The following is a 17,926-nucleotide window of genomic DNA, read 5'->3' as shown; positions in this document are numbered from 1 at the left end:
AATAGGCTTACCCCAAATCATCACGGGAATGAAAATGACGACGCATTGCGCTCAAAATAATATCTTCAGCGGGAGGTCTTGAGTTCGACTCTCAACGATAGCATTTTGGCATGTGTTTTGGATATTTAGAAGTCGTGGAGTAGTGCAAAACTCAACTCACTGTTTTGCTGTTTTTAGATGATAATTCATTTTTAGAATGCTAATCTAACTATTTTAGTAATTTAATTAACATAATAATTAATTAAATTGCATATTTAAGTTAATTAGAGTATATAAAATGTGAAATGGATGAAAAATTGAAAGATGGTGTAAGAAAAGAGAAGATGACTGAATTTGTCATTGAATAATGGATGAGTAAAAATAACATGAGATTCAACTGAAAGAAGGATAGTAGAAGTGAATTGGAAATGGATTATAAAAACTGATGAATTATAAAAATTGATGGATTATAATTACTGACATGACACTATTACGGTTGAATATCTGACTGAAGTAGGATCCATTGTTTTGTCATCAAGTATGGTCAACTTTTCTCTTCCTCTGCTTTCCTTTAACTGAATGCTATTTAACACAATATAGTTTTTGTTTTATATTGCTCGTAATTATAAATCAGTTTAATATTATTGATTTATGTAACTATACAATATCTTTTCCATTTTTAACTTATACTTTTGAGTTACTAGTAAATGAAGTATATTTTTCAAAGACGGTTTTTTCACGTATTCTATTTTTTTTCAATATTATATTTTTTAGCTAATCATGTTCGAATTTGCAATTACTTTAAATGTAATAAAACTGCGGGCGGTTATATAACATTATTTTGAGTATATGTATAGTTTTATATATGTGCACAAGAAAACTTAGATCGTTTTTTGAGTATTGCACGTCACTTAAAAAACATTAATACGAAATGGGATTTAATACTACAGTGCAGTAGTAATACTACTAGTAGTTTCTTGTTGAAGCATTTTACGTCCAATTATTTTGTGCACAACATCACAAAGATGGCAATATAAGCTACCACTGAATGGAAATATTTACCACCTACACTTACTCTTAACAATTCTCAGCATCCTTGCAGGTCTCTCCACCTAAGATACACAAGTCCGGCACGATAATGCGTATAAGCTCCGGCTACAACAAGAACATGGAAGAGTTGGTGACTGTGCCCGGCAAGGTCAAACTTCCCCGGCATCCATCTCTCCGGGATTCTCATTGCATACACCAGTGCTCCTACGCCATAAAATAGCCCCATCAAAACTTCGTATCCTGTTGTGTGGAGCGCCTCTGGCTGGTGCCAGAACAGGATTAGCTTGTGTAAGATGGGGGCTGCACCAGAGAAACCCATCCCGAAGAAGAGGGATGCTCGGAAGGTGCGGTATTCAGGGGTTTGGAACACTGGGAGAAGGGATGCCAGGACTGTGCCTATTCCTAGTAGAGTAATGAACCCCATGTAGAGATTGCAGAAGAAAGGATAGCACATGAAGGAGTAGTAGACGGGCGGGTAGAAGGATGTTGAGATGAGGGCAGCGATCCCTGCATAGTCTAGCCGAAGCATGAAGTATGCTAGGCGTTCAGAGTGACAGGAGAGCAAATGGCATGTGCTGCTGGCTAGCAAGCAGAACATAGCCCCACCCAAGAAAGCAAAGAACGGCCAACGTGTGATAGGCCTCACCAACAATGGAGCTATTATGTTCGCCACATCCTCTTTCATATTATGCTGAAAATTAGCAAATCATCCAATCAACCCAAACGTTCTAATATGTTTCCCATTATATCAGGATATGAAATTAGAACTACTGATACAAATTATACGTGACAGAGTGCAGATGTCACAAAAAAAGATACTAGTAATATGCAAGATTACACATGGAGTATTATAGCACATGACTGCACCAATATGTTATAAGAATCAGTGAGATTTGCAGAAATAGTATCTCATCAAAAATCATATTGGTGAGGCCAAGACTAGTATGTGAATTGTGGAGTCAAGATACTCAGGATGTTCATTCTAACTTGTATCAAACTAAAAATTTTAGATGACGTAGTCATATAACATGATATCAGAGGCCAAGCAAAATGAATAATATCTGAGTGTCACCCATTAAAAGAACTTACTATGTGTAAGGCTTAAGAAAAAGTAACCACCAAATAAATGGATGCATCTGAGCATCTCGCGACAACTTTCACATTTGTAGATCATGAAACCATAAGGAGAATAATAAGCAACTAAAAACACCACCATAAAGGGGAAGTAGAGTACCAGAACACAAGTATCAGTGTGGTTGCTGTAATTCAGATTCTCAGGTAAACAGTTAGAGAGGAGTTCCATAATGTGCCAGTTGGATAAGTATGGTGACAAGTTCATTGAAGGCAATGAAGTTTTCAACTCCTCTCGAAGTTTGTGAAGAGCGGGCATATGTGGCAAGGATGGGAGGCAAGTAATGAGATCTGCATGCAATTTCTGAAAACCAGCATTTCTGAGCGCACTCGGCAAATTCAGGTCCACAACATTTGGAACCTTTATAGCAGTGTAAATGGTTAGAGAGAGGAAAAGGAAGAAGCCAAGCAAATGCCTGCACAGAGAACAGAGATTGAATGAATGATGGGGAATATTCCAAAAAATGTAATCATACTAAGGAAGTAAAAAAGGCATCAACACCACTGTAGCATAAGTCCAAAGTAGTGATAGCAAAAAACAAATGAGATATCCAGAAAATAATTAAAATGATGTCTTTCCAACGCCGCCAACATCTTTTACAAAATGATATCATGGTCTTTATTCTAAACCAGCATTGAATATGAAGACATGCCTTAAAAATTAAAACTAGTCCTACTAACCATCAAAATCAATGTAGAAAGATGGTAGATGCACAGTAAAGGCTACCTTTCAGCAGGCTAAGCTTAATACATCAATTCCTTTAACAATTAAAGCAATTCTATTATGTATGATGTCTACCTCAAATCATTTGTTAGTACTGGAAACAGATTGAAGCATTGAGTTCAGATGAAAACTGAATTACTAGTACTACTTATGAGTGCAATATGAAGCAGAACCAAGTAGTAATATTTTTCAACGCGGTAAATCATAAAGCTTATTTCTTAGCTCTCAAGGTACTAGCTAAATGGTTGTGCTGTGAGGAACTTGGTTCCTTGTTTGAAAATAACTAGTAAAGTAGTACTATAAAACAAATGTCTTGTGTTGTACCAAGAGCCCAGAAAGAGAGCAAATAAAGATCTATCCACAGCTCTTGCACTGGTAAACTAGATATAGTGACAATTAGTCCTCTCAAATGAGGGAAAACTTGAAGTTGCTATTTATGGAACACAGGGGCCATTGCTTTACAGCTTCTCTCCCACTAACTAATTTTCGGGGAAGGAGAAACATGAGGTTACATGATATAAAAAATAATTGACTCCATTAAGGTAAACAACTTATTGAATAGTTTGGTCGATACAACTAGGAGTACGTACGGAAACAAACAGATAAACCAGAATACGATAAATGAGGACTAAACTAAACACTAATCCCTGCCTTAGATCTCCATATTATAAACCTGAACGTTTTGTTTTTACTCCTGAACTAAAGCTCTGGACCTAATAGCTACGCAGAACTCCATGATCAATGAACCAATATCATATGGCCCACATTCTCAGGGATACCACGTGATCCTCCTCGCACCTACTACCATTTTCAGAATTTTCTGTCATGGCAATGCTAGACACAGACACGTTGACATGTTCAGCTTGCTCCAATTAGTTCAGCTTGCTCCAATTAGTTTGCTCACAACTCCTTTTCCTTTATAGTAAATATTAGTATTTCAAATTATATGCATCCCTATGTGATATGCTGCTCATGCCAAAGAAAGAATATAACATTTCTCAAGACAATTTATCACCATGCTACAAACGAAAGCCATCGAAACTACACTGATAGCAACAAAAACAAAATAAAAAGCATGGGTGGAATAAAAGTCTTACGTCCAGACGTTGAGGGTCTCATTGTGAATGGAGAAAATGCTGAGCAAGGCCTGCTTCAAAGGCCATTCAGCTCTGTAATGAGCAAGGATATACTCATTATCCTTCAAGTATCCAGGCAGCGCATGGTACTCCACCAGCTGGTATTTCACCTTCTTCCACAATTTCTTTCCTTTCCCTTCCCCTGAATTATCATCAGATGCATCGCACGATTTCACCGCACTGCGATTCGCTTCATTCTTACCCATTCTCTGCCACTAAACACGAAATAAGCACAAAAATCAATAAATACTCGCAATTCATCAAGAGACATCAATTCAACCACGAAAAGAAAAGTAAGCATTTTTGTTGCGTAACAATAAGGATAGGAAAAACTACCTAAATTGCAAGGGGAATGAAGGAGCACGCCGCCGCAAAGAGAGAAGTCGAGAATTCGACTGTGCGATCAAATGTGGAAGCTAACACAGATTAATGATGCCACAGAAATCTGTAAATGAGCAAATTCATTTGGAGAAGAAAATAAATAGGTGGTGAATGGATCTTCAAAAAAATGCGGAGATGCTCAAATGATTCTGAGTGGCCCTTCCTGCTTTTCGAATTTCGCACCATTTCAAAGATATTCTTTTCAAATTGAACATTCGAGCTACACGACATGACAATCATCGCCCAATTCCCAACATCTTAAAATTTTCCCTTCAATTTTTAAATTCATTTATTTTTTCATAATCTTAATTCACAATGATTATTAAATTATTTAAAAATTAAAACTCCAAATTTACATTTAGTAATACATTATTAAGATTAAATTCTAAAAATTACATGCTGTAATTAAGAACCACGACTAAATAAAAGTTTGAAATCCCCAAATTGTTAGCCAAAAACCCTTTCTTCAATCTTTCCCAGCTCTCGACCCGCCACCGCTCGCCGTCCGCTTCCGGAAACTGCTCCACCGCCCCTCTTATCATCCGCTAAGGTTAGTAGAATCCATATGAGTAATGTCCTTTTTGAAGTAGAATCCACATGTTTAAGGAGATTATTGGATAATCTTCATCTCATGCTCTAAAATCCATAAACAACTGAAAGAGATCTGTTGGTAACAGTAATATTTTAACTCAGAAGCATTGAAAAGGGATCGTTGCTGCGGAAAACTTATAATGAAGAAGAAAAAATTGAAAGTAGGAGAATTATTTTTAGTTGGAATGAAGTTTGGAAATCCAGCTCTGTTATAACTACATGTTTGGTAATTGGGTAGAAACCTGCAATAAAGAGAAATGAAGGAAAGATTTATCTGGTTTAATTTGGTAGATCACCGCCCCTCTTTTAATCACTTGTTCCTACAAATTTCACAACACAAATAGAGCTCAAACTGAATCCGAACTTTACATTTGTGTTGGGTTGAGTTCGATCCTCGAATTCTTTGACGACTCGAGCAGTCGAGCTCTAGACTGGTTGTTTCGGCTCGCTTCAGTTAGGCCTCAGCCTGTTAGCCCATCAACCTCATCCCATATTTTTTATACTACTATACTTGTTTTCCAAATCCCCAGTGTTCACCTGTACAGATATATTGATCAATTGTAGGTATTATTCTCTGCAGTTTCTGTTTGGGCCTATTAATCAAGAAGTTTTTTGTTGTCTTCATTTTTACATTTTGATGTCTTATCTAATCTTGAGGCCTTGAATTTTGGAAACTTAATTGAATATGAAGGGAATCGCAAAAATGGCGGATTTAAGCTTGGGCATCCTCATAGACATTGTGGATGAAGAATGGATGAGAGATACTCTTCCTGATGATGGTACTTCATTTTGTTTCTTTTTTTGGCTGTTTCATTGTTGTGTCATTTGAGGAGCGCATTTCCACTGAGTATGTTAACACTTGTCTTTCATTGTTAAGAGTTTTGATGTAGTGTTAATTTGTTTCTCTCAGATCTTCCATTACCGCCTCTAATTGATTCTAGGACTGATGACGCCGAAGATTCAAGTATGTCCTCTTTCGAATTTTCTTTTTTATACTACATGCTTTGTTTGGATGATGGAAAGTAACTACTACTTGTTTGTTAAGAATTTAGTTGGTGTTACTGTGTCAAATGATGCAAAGCTATTTAAAGTAATTGCCTTTTTATCTTCCCCATAGAGTTTCAGTGACAGTATTATAGACTTATAGTAGGGATTATGGATCAAATTGGGTAAATAATTAGATTGAAGTTGGTTATGAACACTAAGGATGTTCATTAACACATATCCATTTAGATCATGAGGGCAAAGGCTGACCAATAATATTGCATGCACTTAGTCTCTAGACCCCTTAGTTTTTAAGGTCCGATTTCGTCCCAATCTAGGGGTTTGCATGGTTTGTTAAAGTAGTCAAACTGTTCTGAGGACAAGCCGCATGCTGGAATTATTTTTAGGTATATTATTCTTCGGATTAAACAATTTAGATATAAATGTCAACAAATTATCAAACATAATGCTAGCCCGCAGTTGACTCTCAACTCAGTGTTCTCTTCTGAACAAAGTCTGACTGACATGATGAGGCTTCTGGATAGGAGTTCATATATACCAATCTCAAAACTGTACATTTTTTACTGATAGGAGTGTTACTGTGTATGCTAGTGCGATGGTGTTGTTATGCTCCTAGACCTCTCATGTTGCTGGGTATTAAGAATCAATTTCTGGGGAGTTTGATATGATGAATATGTTTGTGTTTTCAGACCAGGAAAGCCAACCAGTTGAGGCTGATGCTTGGCATGATCTTGCACTGGGTAACCAATGAGACCTCCAAGATGCTCTACACTGCCATTTTCAACATTTCATATCAGCTATTTCTGCTGCTTTTACACAATATATTCAGATAATATTGTAATCAAAGAGGTTTTGTATATGTCTATTCATTTCCATGCGCAGTTTTCTTGATTTTCCAGTTGGTTAGTGTTTTCGTTTCCAAAAGTAGTTTACAACAATGGAGAATGACTGTGTAATCGTCGTGAATACTGGTTTCTTGATGTCATTGGACGGAGGATGTCATTATTCTCGATTGTTTTATCCCTATTCCGTCGTCTTTCTCGTTGTTCTTTGCTGGAAAATTGGCTACTTCCACCATCTCAACTTTGCTTTAATTAATTAATATTTTAATAATAATTAATTAAGTATTAATATCTCAATTTCATAGTTTTTGCTTAAATTACTCAATATTTCTTAGTTTTAGTCACTGCCATATATTTGGGATGATTTATGATCTATTGATGTTCTCCTCATTATATCCTAAACGGGTAATATATAAATATAATCAACTGGTATATTACTTTAATTAATATTCATATTATTAATTTATTCATTAATTTAGCTTCATCAATAATTAACTAATTCCTTAATAAGGGTCAAATTTGCTGTATAAGATAAACATACATTTTTTTCAAAAGAGTACCTCCCTCATTTTTATCTTTGTACTCTATCTTCCAAACAACAAAAATTACCATTCGTTATAGCATTTCTAATAAAGAGAGGTAAATGAAAGAGATATATTAGCTACTTACCTTTTCATAAAGTGTAATATACTTTTCCAAAAACTAACACATTCCAAAAGAAAAAAGGTAGAGGTAAATGAAAGAAGTATATTAGCTATTTACCTTCTCATAAAATGAAATATACTCTTCCTAAAAATAACACATTCCAAAGGAAAAAAATATATAGAAAGGTAAATTATTTTTTAAAAATAAAATAATAGTACAAAATGCATTAAAAACATAAATTGTAATACCTTCTCAAATACATTTTCCCTCGAAAATGATTTTTCATGAAAAGAAGGCAAATATGGTAGTTATAAGATTTTATCTCTCCTTGGATGGAGAATTAAAGATATATCTTCAAAATGAGAAAAGGTACAATACCTTCTCAAATACTTCCATCTTCGAAAAATGATTTTTCATGAAGAAAAGATAAATATGATAGTTATATGACTTTACCTCTCAATTTACCTTTCCCTTGTAAATGCTATTAGTCGTTATCCATCTTCTTCTTCTTACTCAAGTCAAACAGACCCTTAGCATCTAAGATACACTGCCTGGGCCAATCTTGTGCTAGGAAAAAAGATGGTGGGGACCACTTTGTACAACGGAATAAAAGAGCAATTCAAAGTTTCAACGAAAAAAAATCATTTCTTTGCTACAAATTTGATTTTCTCAAACAAAACCGCCCAATTCTTCTGCATTTCTGCATTCGATGAGCCATGCCTACTCTAACAACACTGTTTCTATGCTTTATTACACTCTCGCATTTGGCGTTTCTCTCCGCGGGAGCTGATTCTGAACTCTCTTTAGGTAAACACTCTTCATAATTAGGGTAACTATATGTTCAGGGTTATTCATTATCTGACAGAACAAAACGAAAAGCTCGTAGCTTTGAGTGCCAGTGGTGAGGGTTTATGCCTGAAATCAACCCTTTACGCTCACTCTTAAGCAGTTACTGTTATGGAATTTTGGATTCTCCTAATTTGCTTCCCCGGGTTTGATTATCGTGGTTGGATTTCGATTCTATTTCTGTAAATAGTTTTACATGCTACTTCACATGCTTTTCGATTCTCCTAATTTGCTTCAACCCCCATGAACCGTCGAAACCGGAAACCGGTTCAAATGCTTTTCAAAATTTTATTCTAAAATTTTAGCCTTGATAGGGGTCGAACTCAAGAGTTCCTGGTGAACTTACCAACAATTCTACAACTACACCACAAGGACTTATTGGTAGTAATATGAACATAAGTTATTTTCATATGTTAAACACGAAATATTTTATCTATATAAACTAATAATTCGTGTTTAATATGTATATATGTATATTAAGAATATGTGATTAATTATATTAAAAGTTTACTACTATTTGATTATATACTAGGAGTATTTACTAAATTTATGTTTTTAATTTATGTTTATTCATATATCTTTGTGTATAATATTATTTTGCCGCATTACTTTTTGAAAATAATACTCTGAACTTATTTATTTTTATACATAAATATTAAATTTTTTATTTACAATAACTTACTACTAGTATAATTTATATATTTAATTATATTTGTTGATTAAAAAATTAATAAAATTCTATCATTCACTAGAAATATGTTCTTTTTAATTTTATATTCTTTTAAGATAATTCATTTTAATTTTATAATTCTTTTAAGAAATTGTTAATTATAATATATTTCTTATATTTTAATTATACTTTTACAATCACTAATGTTTTATAATATAGGAGTTTATAATTATACATAGAGTTTAATAGTACTAGTTTTTAATATTGTGTATTATAATTTCAAATTCTTTTGATTTTTCGCCCCTTACAATCCGAACAAGACTCCTTCAAGGACCATGATACATAATTGCTTGCCTGGTTCATGTGAATTTAGTTTTATTTGCAGATTAATCTGTGAGATAGAGCTATGCTTGTTCAGTAGTAATTATCTATATTTTAGCTCACAGCGTATGTATTGTTTGTTGCAGCTGCAAATGGGCCTGCAACATTGCAGCTATCTCCAACCTTGATAGTGGAAAATTCTCCAGGTTCCAAGCCTGGAGCTAAAATTAAATGTGGGAGAGTTCTAATTCATGGTTTGCCTAGGATCAAACATTTAAACAAGTATGCTAATTCAATGAAGGTAAAAGTTTCGCATGCAACCTCAAGTGGCCGCCCACCAAATATATATGTCTGTTTCCACAGGTAAGTTGGTTTGATGAGACTATATTGCTCAAGTGATGGAAAACTTAATTGCTTTGGTGATTTTGGCTATTGATGTGTATTCTAGCAATACTCTGTCAGAGTAAGCTTAGTTGATTAACATTAGTATTGTGTCGTTAACACTTAAACTTAATTCTGGAAACTACTGTATATCTTTTCTTGGAAACATATAGCCAACTAAAAGCTTGATCTATTTGCTTATCATGCTACTACGTTTGCGAAAGCAATTTTTGATTTTTTCCTGATTGAATCTTGAAACACCATAGTTTTCATGAGATATTAAAGGCATTGAATCTCCTGATGAATATATCTTAGATTTGGATGATTTTGAACGTATGTTTAAGGAAGGTTTGATTTTTTTGATATGATAATAAGAACATATTTCATCTTCATCTGATCATCTCTATTAAAAACTATTGCTTGGTAAGGTGCTAACATATTTTTCATGGACAACATCTTTTATTGTTTATTTTTTCCATGTACTAACATGCACACTTACACGGGTAGATATGTTTGGAAATATTTATTGGTTTAGCTACTTAATAACATGCTTAGTGACAGCAGGAATGTAACTCTTGAGATAGGAATGTGCCCACACGACCAGTGGGAAAGACTTTCCGATGGGTTTTGGATTAAACCAATGTCTCCTTTTGATCACAAAGTCATAGACATAAGGATGGGGGCTTCTTATTCTGAAAATATTCAAGTCTCTCTTGATGAAGGTTTGTCATCCATGGTCACATACTATTATATTATTGTTGTCTCTATTTTATTTTCTTTCTGTAATTTGTTTTAGCTTGCTAGTTAATGGTTAATATGATTCTTAGCTTTGTTTGTACCTTGCACTAGCGTTTGCAAAAGAACTTATAAAAGCTGTAAGTATGAGTTAGCTTGTGTTTAGCAATTTTGAGTGCTTTCAAATTCAAACTCAAGTTATGCTTGCATAATGCCATAAATAGCTGAAATTCTAAAAGTACCATGTGAGTGTTTTTTTAATGCTTCTAAGTTCTAACAAACTTTTAGCATTCTCTGATTTTTCCCATAAACTGGTCTTGTACATATTAAAAACATGAAGACTGAATCATCATTTCTCATGTATTTATGATTACTATTGATACTGCATTTGGTATTGCACTATTACTTGAAAACACTACTTAGCTTTACTATGAAACAGTTACTACTATCTATATGCATAATCACTTTCCTGACAGGAATTTGTTTTTAGCAAACACTCACTACAGTTGATTTCCTTTTGCAGAGTTCTTTTTGTATAGGATACTATTCCTTATTTCTGGAATAGGGTTGATGAGTTTGGCTTCTGTGCTCAGCAAGTCCTTAGTTTTCTATTACAGTGGTGCCATGGCTGCAGGGACTTTACTTGTGATATTAATGGTCCTTTTCCAGGTAAGTAAATAAGTTTTCTTCTTTCAGATTTTCTAATTTGATATTAACAAATGAAAAGGCCTCAGTCCTACGATTTAGAAAGGGAAGTAAAGATTTTCTGGATATTCTACTAATCATCTTATGCTTTGGCACAGGGGATGAAGCTACTTCCAACTGGTCGAAAAGGCTCATTTGCAATAATTTTGTACTCCTCCTTTGTATGTAAATTTACACGCCACCCCATCTAATTGGCAATTTTTATTTGCTAGTATAATAACTTCATCTGTTCATTTGATTCAGGTTGGCATGGGAACCTTTCTACTTGGCTATGTGCCAAGATTGCTACATTCACTATTGGTCGAGATTGGACTTTCTGAAGATATGTATTATCCTGTATGTAAGTTTCTTTTATTCAATTCTTTTAGTTACTCTTTCCCCGATGGAAAAATTCGAATATAATAATCACGAAGATGCAAATTCCCTTCTATAGTGCCGGTATTAGTCTCATTTTTACTGTGCTTTTATAAAGATCACTCTTAAATTCTTAATGCCGCTACAATACATAAAAAATCTGATTTCAGATCCATTTCAAGGTTTGACAATACAAACCATCTACTGTTACAAGTTATTTGAGATTTAATTTTCAGAGTAAAAACACAACCACTTACATGCTACTGAGTACTGATATGTTTATCTTGTAGTATGATTTATCAATAAAAATTACTAGAAAAAAATTAAAAATGTAATCTAGTTTTTAGATGAGAATAGCTCGTGGCTCTTATGATTGATAATAGATATTGCTATGTAATGTCTCAGATCAAACTTGTTGTGTAGCCTATGCACTAATTAGGTATTGTATTTGAACTTCTTGCCATAAACTGTGTTGTGTTCCACATTGTGCTAATGCATATGCTATTTATGTCTTGCAGCTGCTAATTTTTCTGATTATTTTCCTTCTAATTGTTGGATCTTGGTTGGGTTTTTGGGCTGTACGCAAGCTTGTAATCACGGATGATGGATATATTGATGATGGTGTATCTCAATTTGCCACTTGGTCAATTCGTATTATTTCCTCTGTCTTGATCCTTCAGGTTTCCTGATTCTTCATACTATTAAATGTATCCTGATCACCCCCAATTTCGAAAGTATTTTTATATGTCGCGTAAAATGATCATGGATTTCTTTTTCAGAGCTCTATAGATCCTTTATTGGCAATAGACGCATTGATTGGTGGAATTTTATTCTCTTTGGGGTTGAGGTCCATCCAACCAAAGCTTGTTCGCCGTGTTTACAAGTGAGTCAATGACATGTGTCTCTGAGTGCATCATGCTTTTTTTTCTTTCAGTTTATCATACATTCCAATATAAATCATGAAATAACCTGCAGAAAGTTAAGTAGACCGACCAAGAGCAATGTGAGAGAACCTGTTTATCCATATGGATCTCCAGTTGCCAATTCTTCTGCCTCCAGGCCTTCAATCAGAGCTTCATATACTCCTGTTCAAGGTGGCTTCCTTCAATTTAAATGTTTTGAACACTTTAGTCTGTCATTAAATTCCTTGCTAACATTTAGCTATCCTTTCAGGTCAAACTAGTAAGTCACCAATAACAGATTCGGAGACTTTCTATTCTTCATTCCATGATGCTCCTTATCAAAGAAAATTTGCAAAGGATGAATGGGAAGCATTCACAAAGGAGTCCACACGCAAAGCCTTGGAAGAGCTGGTTGCTTCACCAGATTTCAACAGATGGGCCGTCTCCCATGCCGATAGGATAACCCTAGCTCCTAAGAAAGAGGATGCATATAAGCAGAGGAGATGGTTTCAGTGGTTTTAAAGATTCATTCCCACCTCTGTTTGTTGAATCACACCACTGTAAACCTTCTCAAGAATCTAAACTAACCAAGTTTAGTTGACCAACTGCTCTCACCAATTTGTTATAAGTAGCTATAACAGTAACTGGGAATTGATTGTGACCGATGTAAATCTTTGACGGTTATTGCTAGATGAGCATTATGCATGTTTCAGCTGCATAGCTTTTGATAGGAGTCCAGTGCATTATAGTAGTAATTTCTTTCTGAACCTAACCAACTACTAAGGTAAGAAAAGCTTGATCCTTAATTCTTAAGGAATGTGAATCAGTATTAAGAATTATCTGCTAGCATAGTTGCCTGTGGTAGTTGACGCTTCTCTCTTTCTCATGTATTTCTTTCGTCATGGAAATTTATACTGCAGTGTTCTACCAACAGGTTATCTTCGAATTTCACTTTCAGCAAATATATTTGTCTTTCGTTACACAGGACGTTGCTTTTCCTGGACATGATATCAACTTGGAGATGGTACGTTATTATATTCTACTATGGTCATAATTTTGTGGCTATATACTACATATCTCGGATGTAGTATATATTTGTTACACAGTTCCTGTATATAGATGAAGAGATTTGGATAAATTGAGTCTTGAGTCTAGACAGATAATAGATCTCCCCCTTCAATTGTAAGTTGTAACATGGTTATAAATCCCCACAGCTCTGCACAAACTCTATATATTTTGCACATAAAAGGCAAATCCATATGCTATGTGGACATGTGAAGAAATTCAGAGTTTCACACTTTTATTTTAGCTAAATTTCTCAACGGTTAAAAGCTCCCGGCAACTCAACTCATTAGCAAAGAGGTAGGCTCTTCTTTCAGTTACCATTTTGCATAGTATATCTTAGTTTCCAGTTTGAAATAAAACTCCAAATCGGAAACGCATGAAATTAACAAATTTGAGGAGGAGTTGTAGACGAATCAATGTCTGTTTATGGTAACGATTAAGTATCCAAGTATTCGAATGTGGAATATTTTACAAGTAACACTAAGAAATTCATTAATGCAGTTTTATGAAATTTAACGATCTTCATCGAGGATGAAAACTAAAATAAAAATGTAAATGTAGTGAGTTTTCTTGACCATACAAGAACGGCTAGTTAGTGATATTGTATTATTGTATACAAAAATCAAAAGCTACATATTGTTTTCTTTCATTTTAGACTAAGTAGGTGGTGCTTATTTTTTCGAAAAAATAATGAATTCGCCTGTTCTTATGGAAATTATTAGTTCATGCGAATCAAGCTGAACTTTTGAGTAAATTTAGTGCACCCCTTTTTTATATTTATCTTTATTGTTAAATTCACTTTGGGTAATGGTGCATGCATGATATACTTTTATCAATAATTAGCAAAAGAAATATTTAACCCAAGTAGAAAAAGTAGATGTTTCTTCCTTCAGCTCCATTCGACTGTATTGGACAATTGAGCTTAGTAAAAAATCTAACAAGAGGACAGTAAAGATACCCATCTAAAAAAAAGAAATTAAAACAAACAAGTCTTTTTTTATCTAAAAGTTGGGATATAATTCTGTAATACACAAGTATCTTGTTTTACAACAAAGTGCAAAGCGTATTGAAACTCTCTGCACAAACAAATCAAGCATGAAGGCACCCAAATGTTGTGAGATTTATTCACTCAAGGATAACACAAAGTACTCATCCTTGGGCCTTCCTGAGCTAAAAACCCCAAGCAAATGATAAAATTTGAAAAATTAGCTCGCCTCAGACTTAGGAGGGCCCTTCCATTTGAAGTTGTCCGCATATGCCTTCACCTGCACACGAAACCCAGTAGGAAGACTACCGTGAGTCCTGAGAGACCTCAAATTTCATTTTGTATTCATCTTTGTAGGAATGTATAGTAGTATAACTATCAAAAAGTCGAAGGTCAGTCAAATATGTAACAGGCCACTACTACAAAAGCAATTTAGTTTTCAAAGCTTGTTTAAGTAATTCTGTCAAAAAACAGCTTGGAAAGGAAGTAAACCATGAAAATTAATAGTGTATAGTGTGCTATACATGAAGGCGTGTAATTTGGTTTCAGAGTACTATTTTGCTAAAACAGCTAGTGCTATATGAAGCAAACTACACCAAACATGAAATCACCACAAGTGAAAAGAAAACATAGAACACAAAATTTAGACATGTTTAGTACAAGTAAAAGTACAATTGGAATCGGAGTTCAAGTCTCTTAACAGGCTGCTGCTAAATCACCTCAAACATAAACAAGTACTAAATTTTTAAAATAAGGATATCTAACCTTCAATAATGGGGTGTGGTGCTTCTTGACCTGTGAATAAGAAGCAGTATAAAAACATAAGAAACTTTCATAATCGAAAATATTAGACCAGCACTGTCATGGAGTATTTAAAACTGGTGAAACAAATATGCATGGAAGATGTTAAGTAGCATGATAAACTTATAACAGGACCAGAAAGTCAAAAGCAAGATCATCTGCAAAAGTAAAATTTTAGATTACTGACTAATACATGCCAAACGATTCAATAGCACTAGAATTCACTCTTGAGTCTTGACACTGCCAAAATTGTAGATAAATGACTAATACATGCCAAACGATTCAATAGCACTAGAATTCACTCTTGAGTCTTGACACAGCGCCAAATTTTAGATAAATGACTAATACATGCCAAACGATTCAATAGCACTAGAATTCACTCGAGTCTTGACAGTGCAATGTTGAACCAATCTCAAAATAGACAAAATACTGATATCAACAGATGTTAAGTTAATAATTTAATGGCTGTGTCAAGATGGCCAGTTCCATTAAATACAGGAAGACCAATAAAATGCCAAACCAGATTCTTTAAGAGAAAAAAAACAAGCCTATGCTAATTCGATTCTATTTCATTTAATGATACTACGAATAACTCAACTTTTTATAGCATAGTCCATTTTCATGGAATTTCAAGATTCCAGCTTACAAATAAAGAGCGGTTTACAGTCTAATATCTAACCCTTGCATAAAGAGCCTAAACGCGAGTATAGAATTTTAAACTTGGAAATTTTGTTCTGTCAGGATCTCAGACCAAGGAGACCATACCGTGTAATCCCAACCATGTCTCTCAGCAAATGATACTGCAGCTTCTTGACTGTCAAAGCTTAGTGCAGAATCCCCAACATTGGCATATGGGTCTCCAGTGGATGTCCAACCCATAAGTGGATTCTCCCATCTGAATATCAGAAACAATATATGCATATTCAACAACCATAATGATATAAACAATCAGTGAATAATTGATCACATTCTTATGACTACTGTCATTGACATCATCTTTAATTGTAAGAAAATCAAGAAATCCATTCTTTAATTCCTTAAGCATACCAAGCACTAGAACCATTATGGAATCCTTTCTCATCTTCATTCCGTTCACATTTTCATCTCATTCCTTTATAATTCTATTCCTTTGTGCCTTTATCTTCTCCTTAGCGGCCATATAATTTCCTTGCCATAAACATCTTAACTTTACTTTATCATTGCCAGTAAAATGTTTCAGGTACAAAGTTATCGATAGAGTGGATATAATAATTCAACACATTGGGATCAACTTCTTCCCTTCGTGTACCAGAAGAGCACTGACTCAACGAAGGCAATCGAATTGATAATATTGGAATCAAAGAACAAACTTGGTGGAATCGAATGATAACTTGCTAACTCCAATGCTCGTAACACCCATTAATTCAAATGCATGAAGACTGTGTGTAGCATCGACCAATAATATTCCTTCCTCACAAAAATAATGGAAACTACAATCTGATCTAGCTCAAATTTAATAAAGTGAACACATTCCCAATAAGTATTAGGCCGCACGACAAGAAGCCGGGTTCAATTTATGCCCAATGTTTCTTAAAGGAAAAATAAGGTGGATGACAAATTGATCAAAGATAAAGGGTGATTGAGCCAAAGAAAAAATGCAAGCAATCAAGAGATGATAGGCATACTTTTGCGTGGACAGGAAATTGATTTTCCATCTACCGACCTTCCCAGCTCCTTGCTGAGTAGCAGTTCTGGCAGGTGAGAATATCATAACCTATCCAACACCAAAACAAATTTAGGTAAATCAATCCATCTTTTGTTTAAATAAATTCAAAGAACCGCAAATATTACAAGTATACCTTTCGGCGGAGGTGCTCTTGGGGGATGCCCGAAACCGTACCGATCTCGCCGGGTTTTGTTTCGACCAATGCGCTTTCCGTGGAGAATGCTCTTGCCGATCTAGAAATCTTAATGGAATCACTCGCCAGCCGCCGAAGAGAGCTCGCCATTTCGAGATTGCTGGAATCACTGCACGGAAACGGATTCCTGCTTCTTATTTGAAGAACTGTTGCTGCTAATTTTTGGGGAAGAGACAATATTTCACCACATAGCATTAGCAGCAAAGGAGAAGTATCAAAGTATTTTCTTGAAACATCATTTTTTGTACACGAACTTTGTCAAAGTACCATTTTAGGTCCGTGAACTTTGAGTAAGTATCATTTAAGGTACTTTTTACTATTTCCAAGTTTTTTAGACGAAAATACCCTCAATACCTTAAAGTGTATATATTTTTAATAAATTTATCATATACACTTAATTTTTTATAAATATCTTTACAATATATTTTTGATAAATTTTCTAAATATAATTTGACCTTAAATATTATCACTTAATTTTGTGACATGCAAGTAAAATTGCTTCTTCAATTTTTTATATTAATTTTTTTTTAAATTGAATAAAGAACTTTTCTTTAATAATAAAAAATTGAATAAAGATGTTTTCCTGCATGTCACAAAATTAAATGATAATATTGAAGGTCAAATTATATTTAGAAAATTTGTCAAAAATATATTGTAAAGATGTTTATAAAAAGATCTTTATTCAATTTTTTATTATTAAATAAAGTTCTTTATTCAATTTTTAAAAAAATTAATATAAAAAATTGAAGAAGCAATTTTACTTGCATGTCACAAAATTA

General features: G+C 34.2%; 3 protein-coding genes across 3 annotated transcripts; 1 reads left to right on the top strand and 2 right to left on the bottom strand.

Moving 5' to 3' along the window:
• Positions 1–916: 916 nt before the first annotated feature.
• Positions 917–4,946, bottom strand: LOC121774040 (heptahelical transmembrane protein 4-like). The gene is made up of 4 exons (XM_042170957.1): positions 4,357–4,946; positions 3,982–4,235; positions 2,264–2,576; positions 917–1,720 (listed from the first exon to the last, which is right to left on the bottom strand). The coding sequence occupies exons 2-4, from the start codon at positions 4,224–4,226 to the stop codon at positions 1,067–1,069; spliced, it is 1,212 nt and encodes a 403-aa protein (XP_042026891.1). The 5' UTR covers positions 4,227–4,235; positions 4,357–4,946; the 3' UTR covers positions 917–1,066.
• A 3,173-nt stretch (positions 4,947–8,119) lies between these two features.
• On the top strand, positions 8,120–13,131 carry LOC121775261. The gene is made up of 10 exons (XM_042172311.1): positions 8,120–8,291; positions 9,468–9,684; positions 10,267–10,424; positions 10,961–11,106; positions 11,241–11,303; positions 11,386–11,478; positions 12,015–12,176; positions 12,276–12,379; positions 12,472–12,590; positions 12,670–13,131. The coding sequence occupies exons 1-10, from the start codon at positions 8,201–8,203 to the stop codon at positions 12,918–12,920; spliced, it is 1,404 nt and encodes a 467-aa protein (XP_042028245.1). The 5' UTR covers positions 8,120–8,200; the 3' UTR covers positions 12,921–13,131.
• A 1,308-nt stretch (positions 13,132–14,439) lies between these two features.
• LOC121775262 (NADH dehydrogenase [ubiquinone] iron-sulfur protein 4, mitochondrial-like) lies at positions 14,440–17,352 on the bottom strand. The gene is made up of 5 exons (XM_042172312.1): positions 17,088–17,352; positions 16,914–17,002; positions 16,015–16,144; positions 15,214–15,243; positions 14,440–14,728 (listed from the first exon to the last, which is right to left on the bottom strand). The coding sequence occupies exons 1-5, from the start codon at positions 17,340–17,342 to the stop codon at positions 14,669–14,671; spliced, it is 564 nt and encodes a 187-aa protein (XP_042028246.1). The 5' UTR covers positions 17,343–17,352; the 3' UTR covers positions 14,440–14,668.
• Between the last annotated feature and the right edge of the window lie 574 nt (positions 17,353–17,926).

Source organism: Salvia splendens, chromosome 17, assembly GCF_004379255.2.
Source record: "Salvia splendens isolate huo1 chromosome 17, SspV2, whole genome shotgun sequence".
In the NCBI taxonomy this organism is placed as follows: domain Eukaryota; kingdom Viridiplantae; phylum Streptophyta; class Magnoliopsida; order Lamiales; family Lamiaceae; genus Salvia; species Salvia splendens.
This window is presented reverse-complemented; position numbering and strand designations above follow the sequence as displayed.

Bases quoted from the DNA above. Each gene is read 5' to 3' on its own strand.
- LOC121774040 (XM_042170957.1), bottom strand. From the start codon at position 4,226: ATGGGTAAGAATGAAGCGAATCGCAGTGCGGTGAAATCGTGCGATGCA. The intron at 2,577-3,981 runs GTAAGACTTTTA...TTCTCTGTGCAG, and splicing joins GAGACCCTCAACGTCTGGAC to GCATTTGCTTGGCTTCTTCC. The intron at 1,721-2,263 runs GTACTCTACTTC...GCTAATTTTCAG, and splicing joins ACACTGATACTTGTGTTCTG to CATAATATGAAAGAGGATGT.
- LOC121775261 (XM_042172311.1), top strand. From the start codon at position 8,201: ATGCCTACTCTAACAACACTGTTTCTATGCTTTATTACACTCTCGCAT. The intron at 8,292-9,467 runs GTAAACACTCTT...TGTTTGTTGCAG, and splicing joins TGATTCTGAACTCTCTTTAG to CTGCAAATGGGCCTGCAACA. The intron at 12,380-12,471 runs GTGAGTCAATGA...AATAACCTGCAG, and splicing joins CTTGTTCGCCGTGTTTACAA to AAAGTTAAGTAGACCGACCA.
- LOC121775262 (XM_042172312.1), bottom strand. From the start codon at position 17,342: ATGCTATGTGGTGAAATATTGTCTCTTCCCCAAAAATTAGCAGCAACA. The intron at 17,003-17,087 runs GTATACTTGTAA...GGTGTTGGATAG, and splicing joins AAGAGCACCTCCGCCGAAAG to GTTATGATATTCTCACCTGC. The intron at 15,244-16,014 runs GTATGGTCTCCT...TCTTATTCACAG, and splicing joins GACATGGTTGGGATTACACG to GTCAAGAAGCACCACACCCC.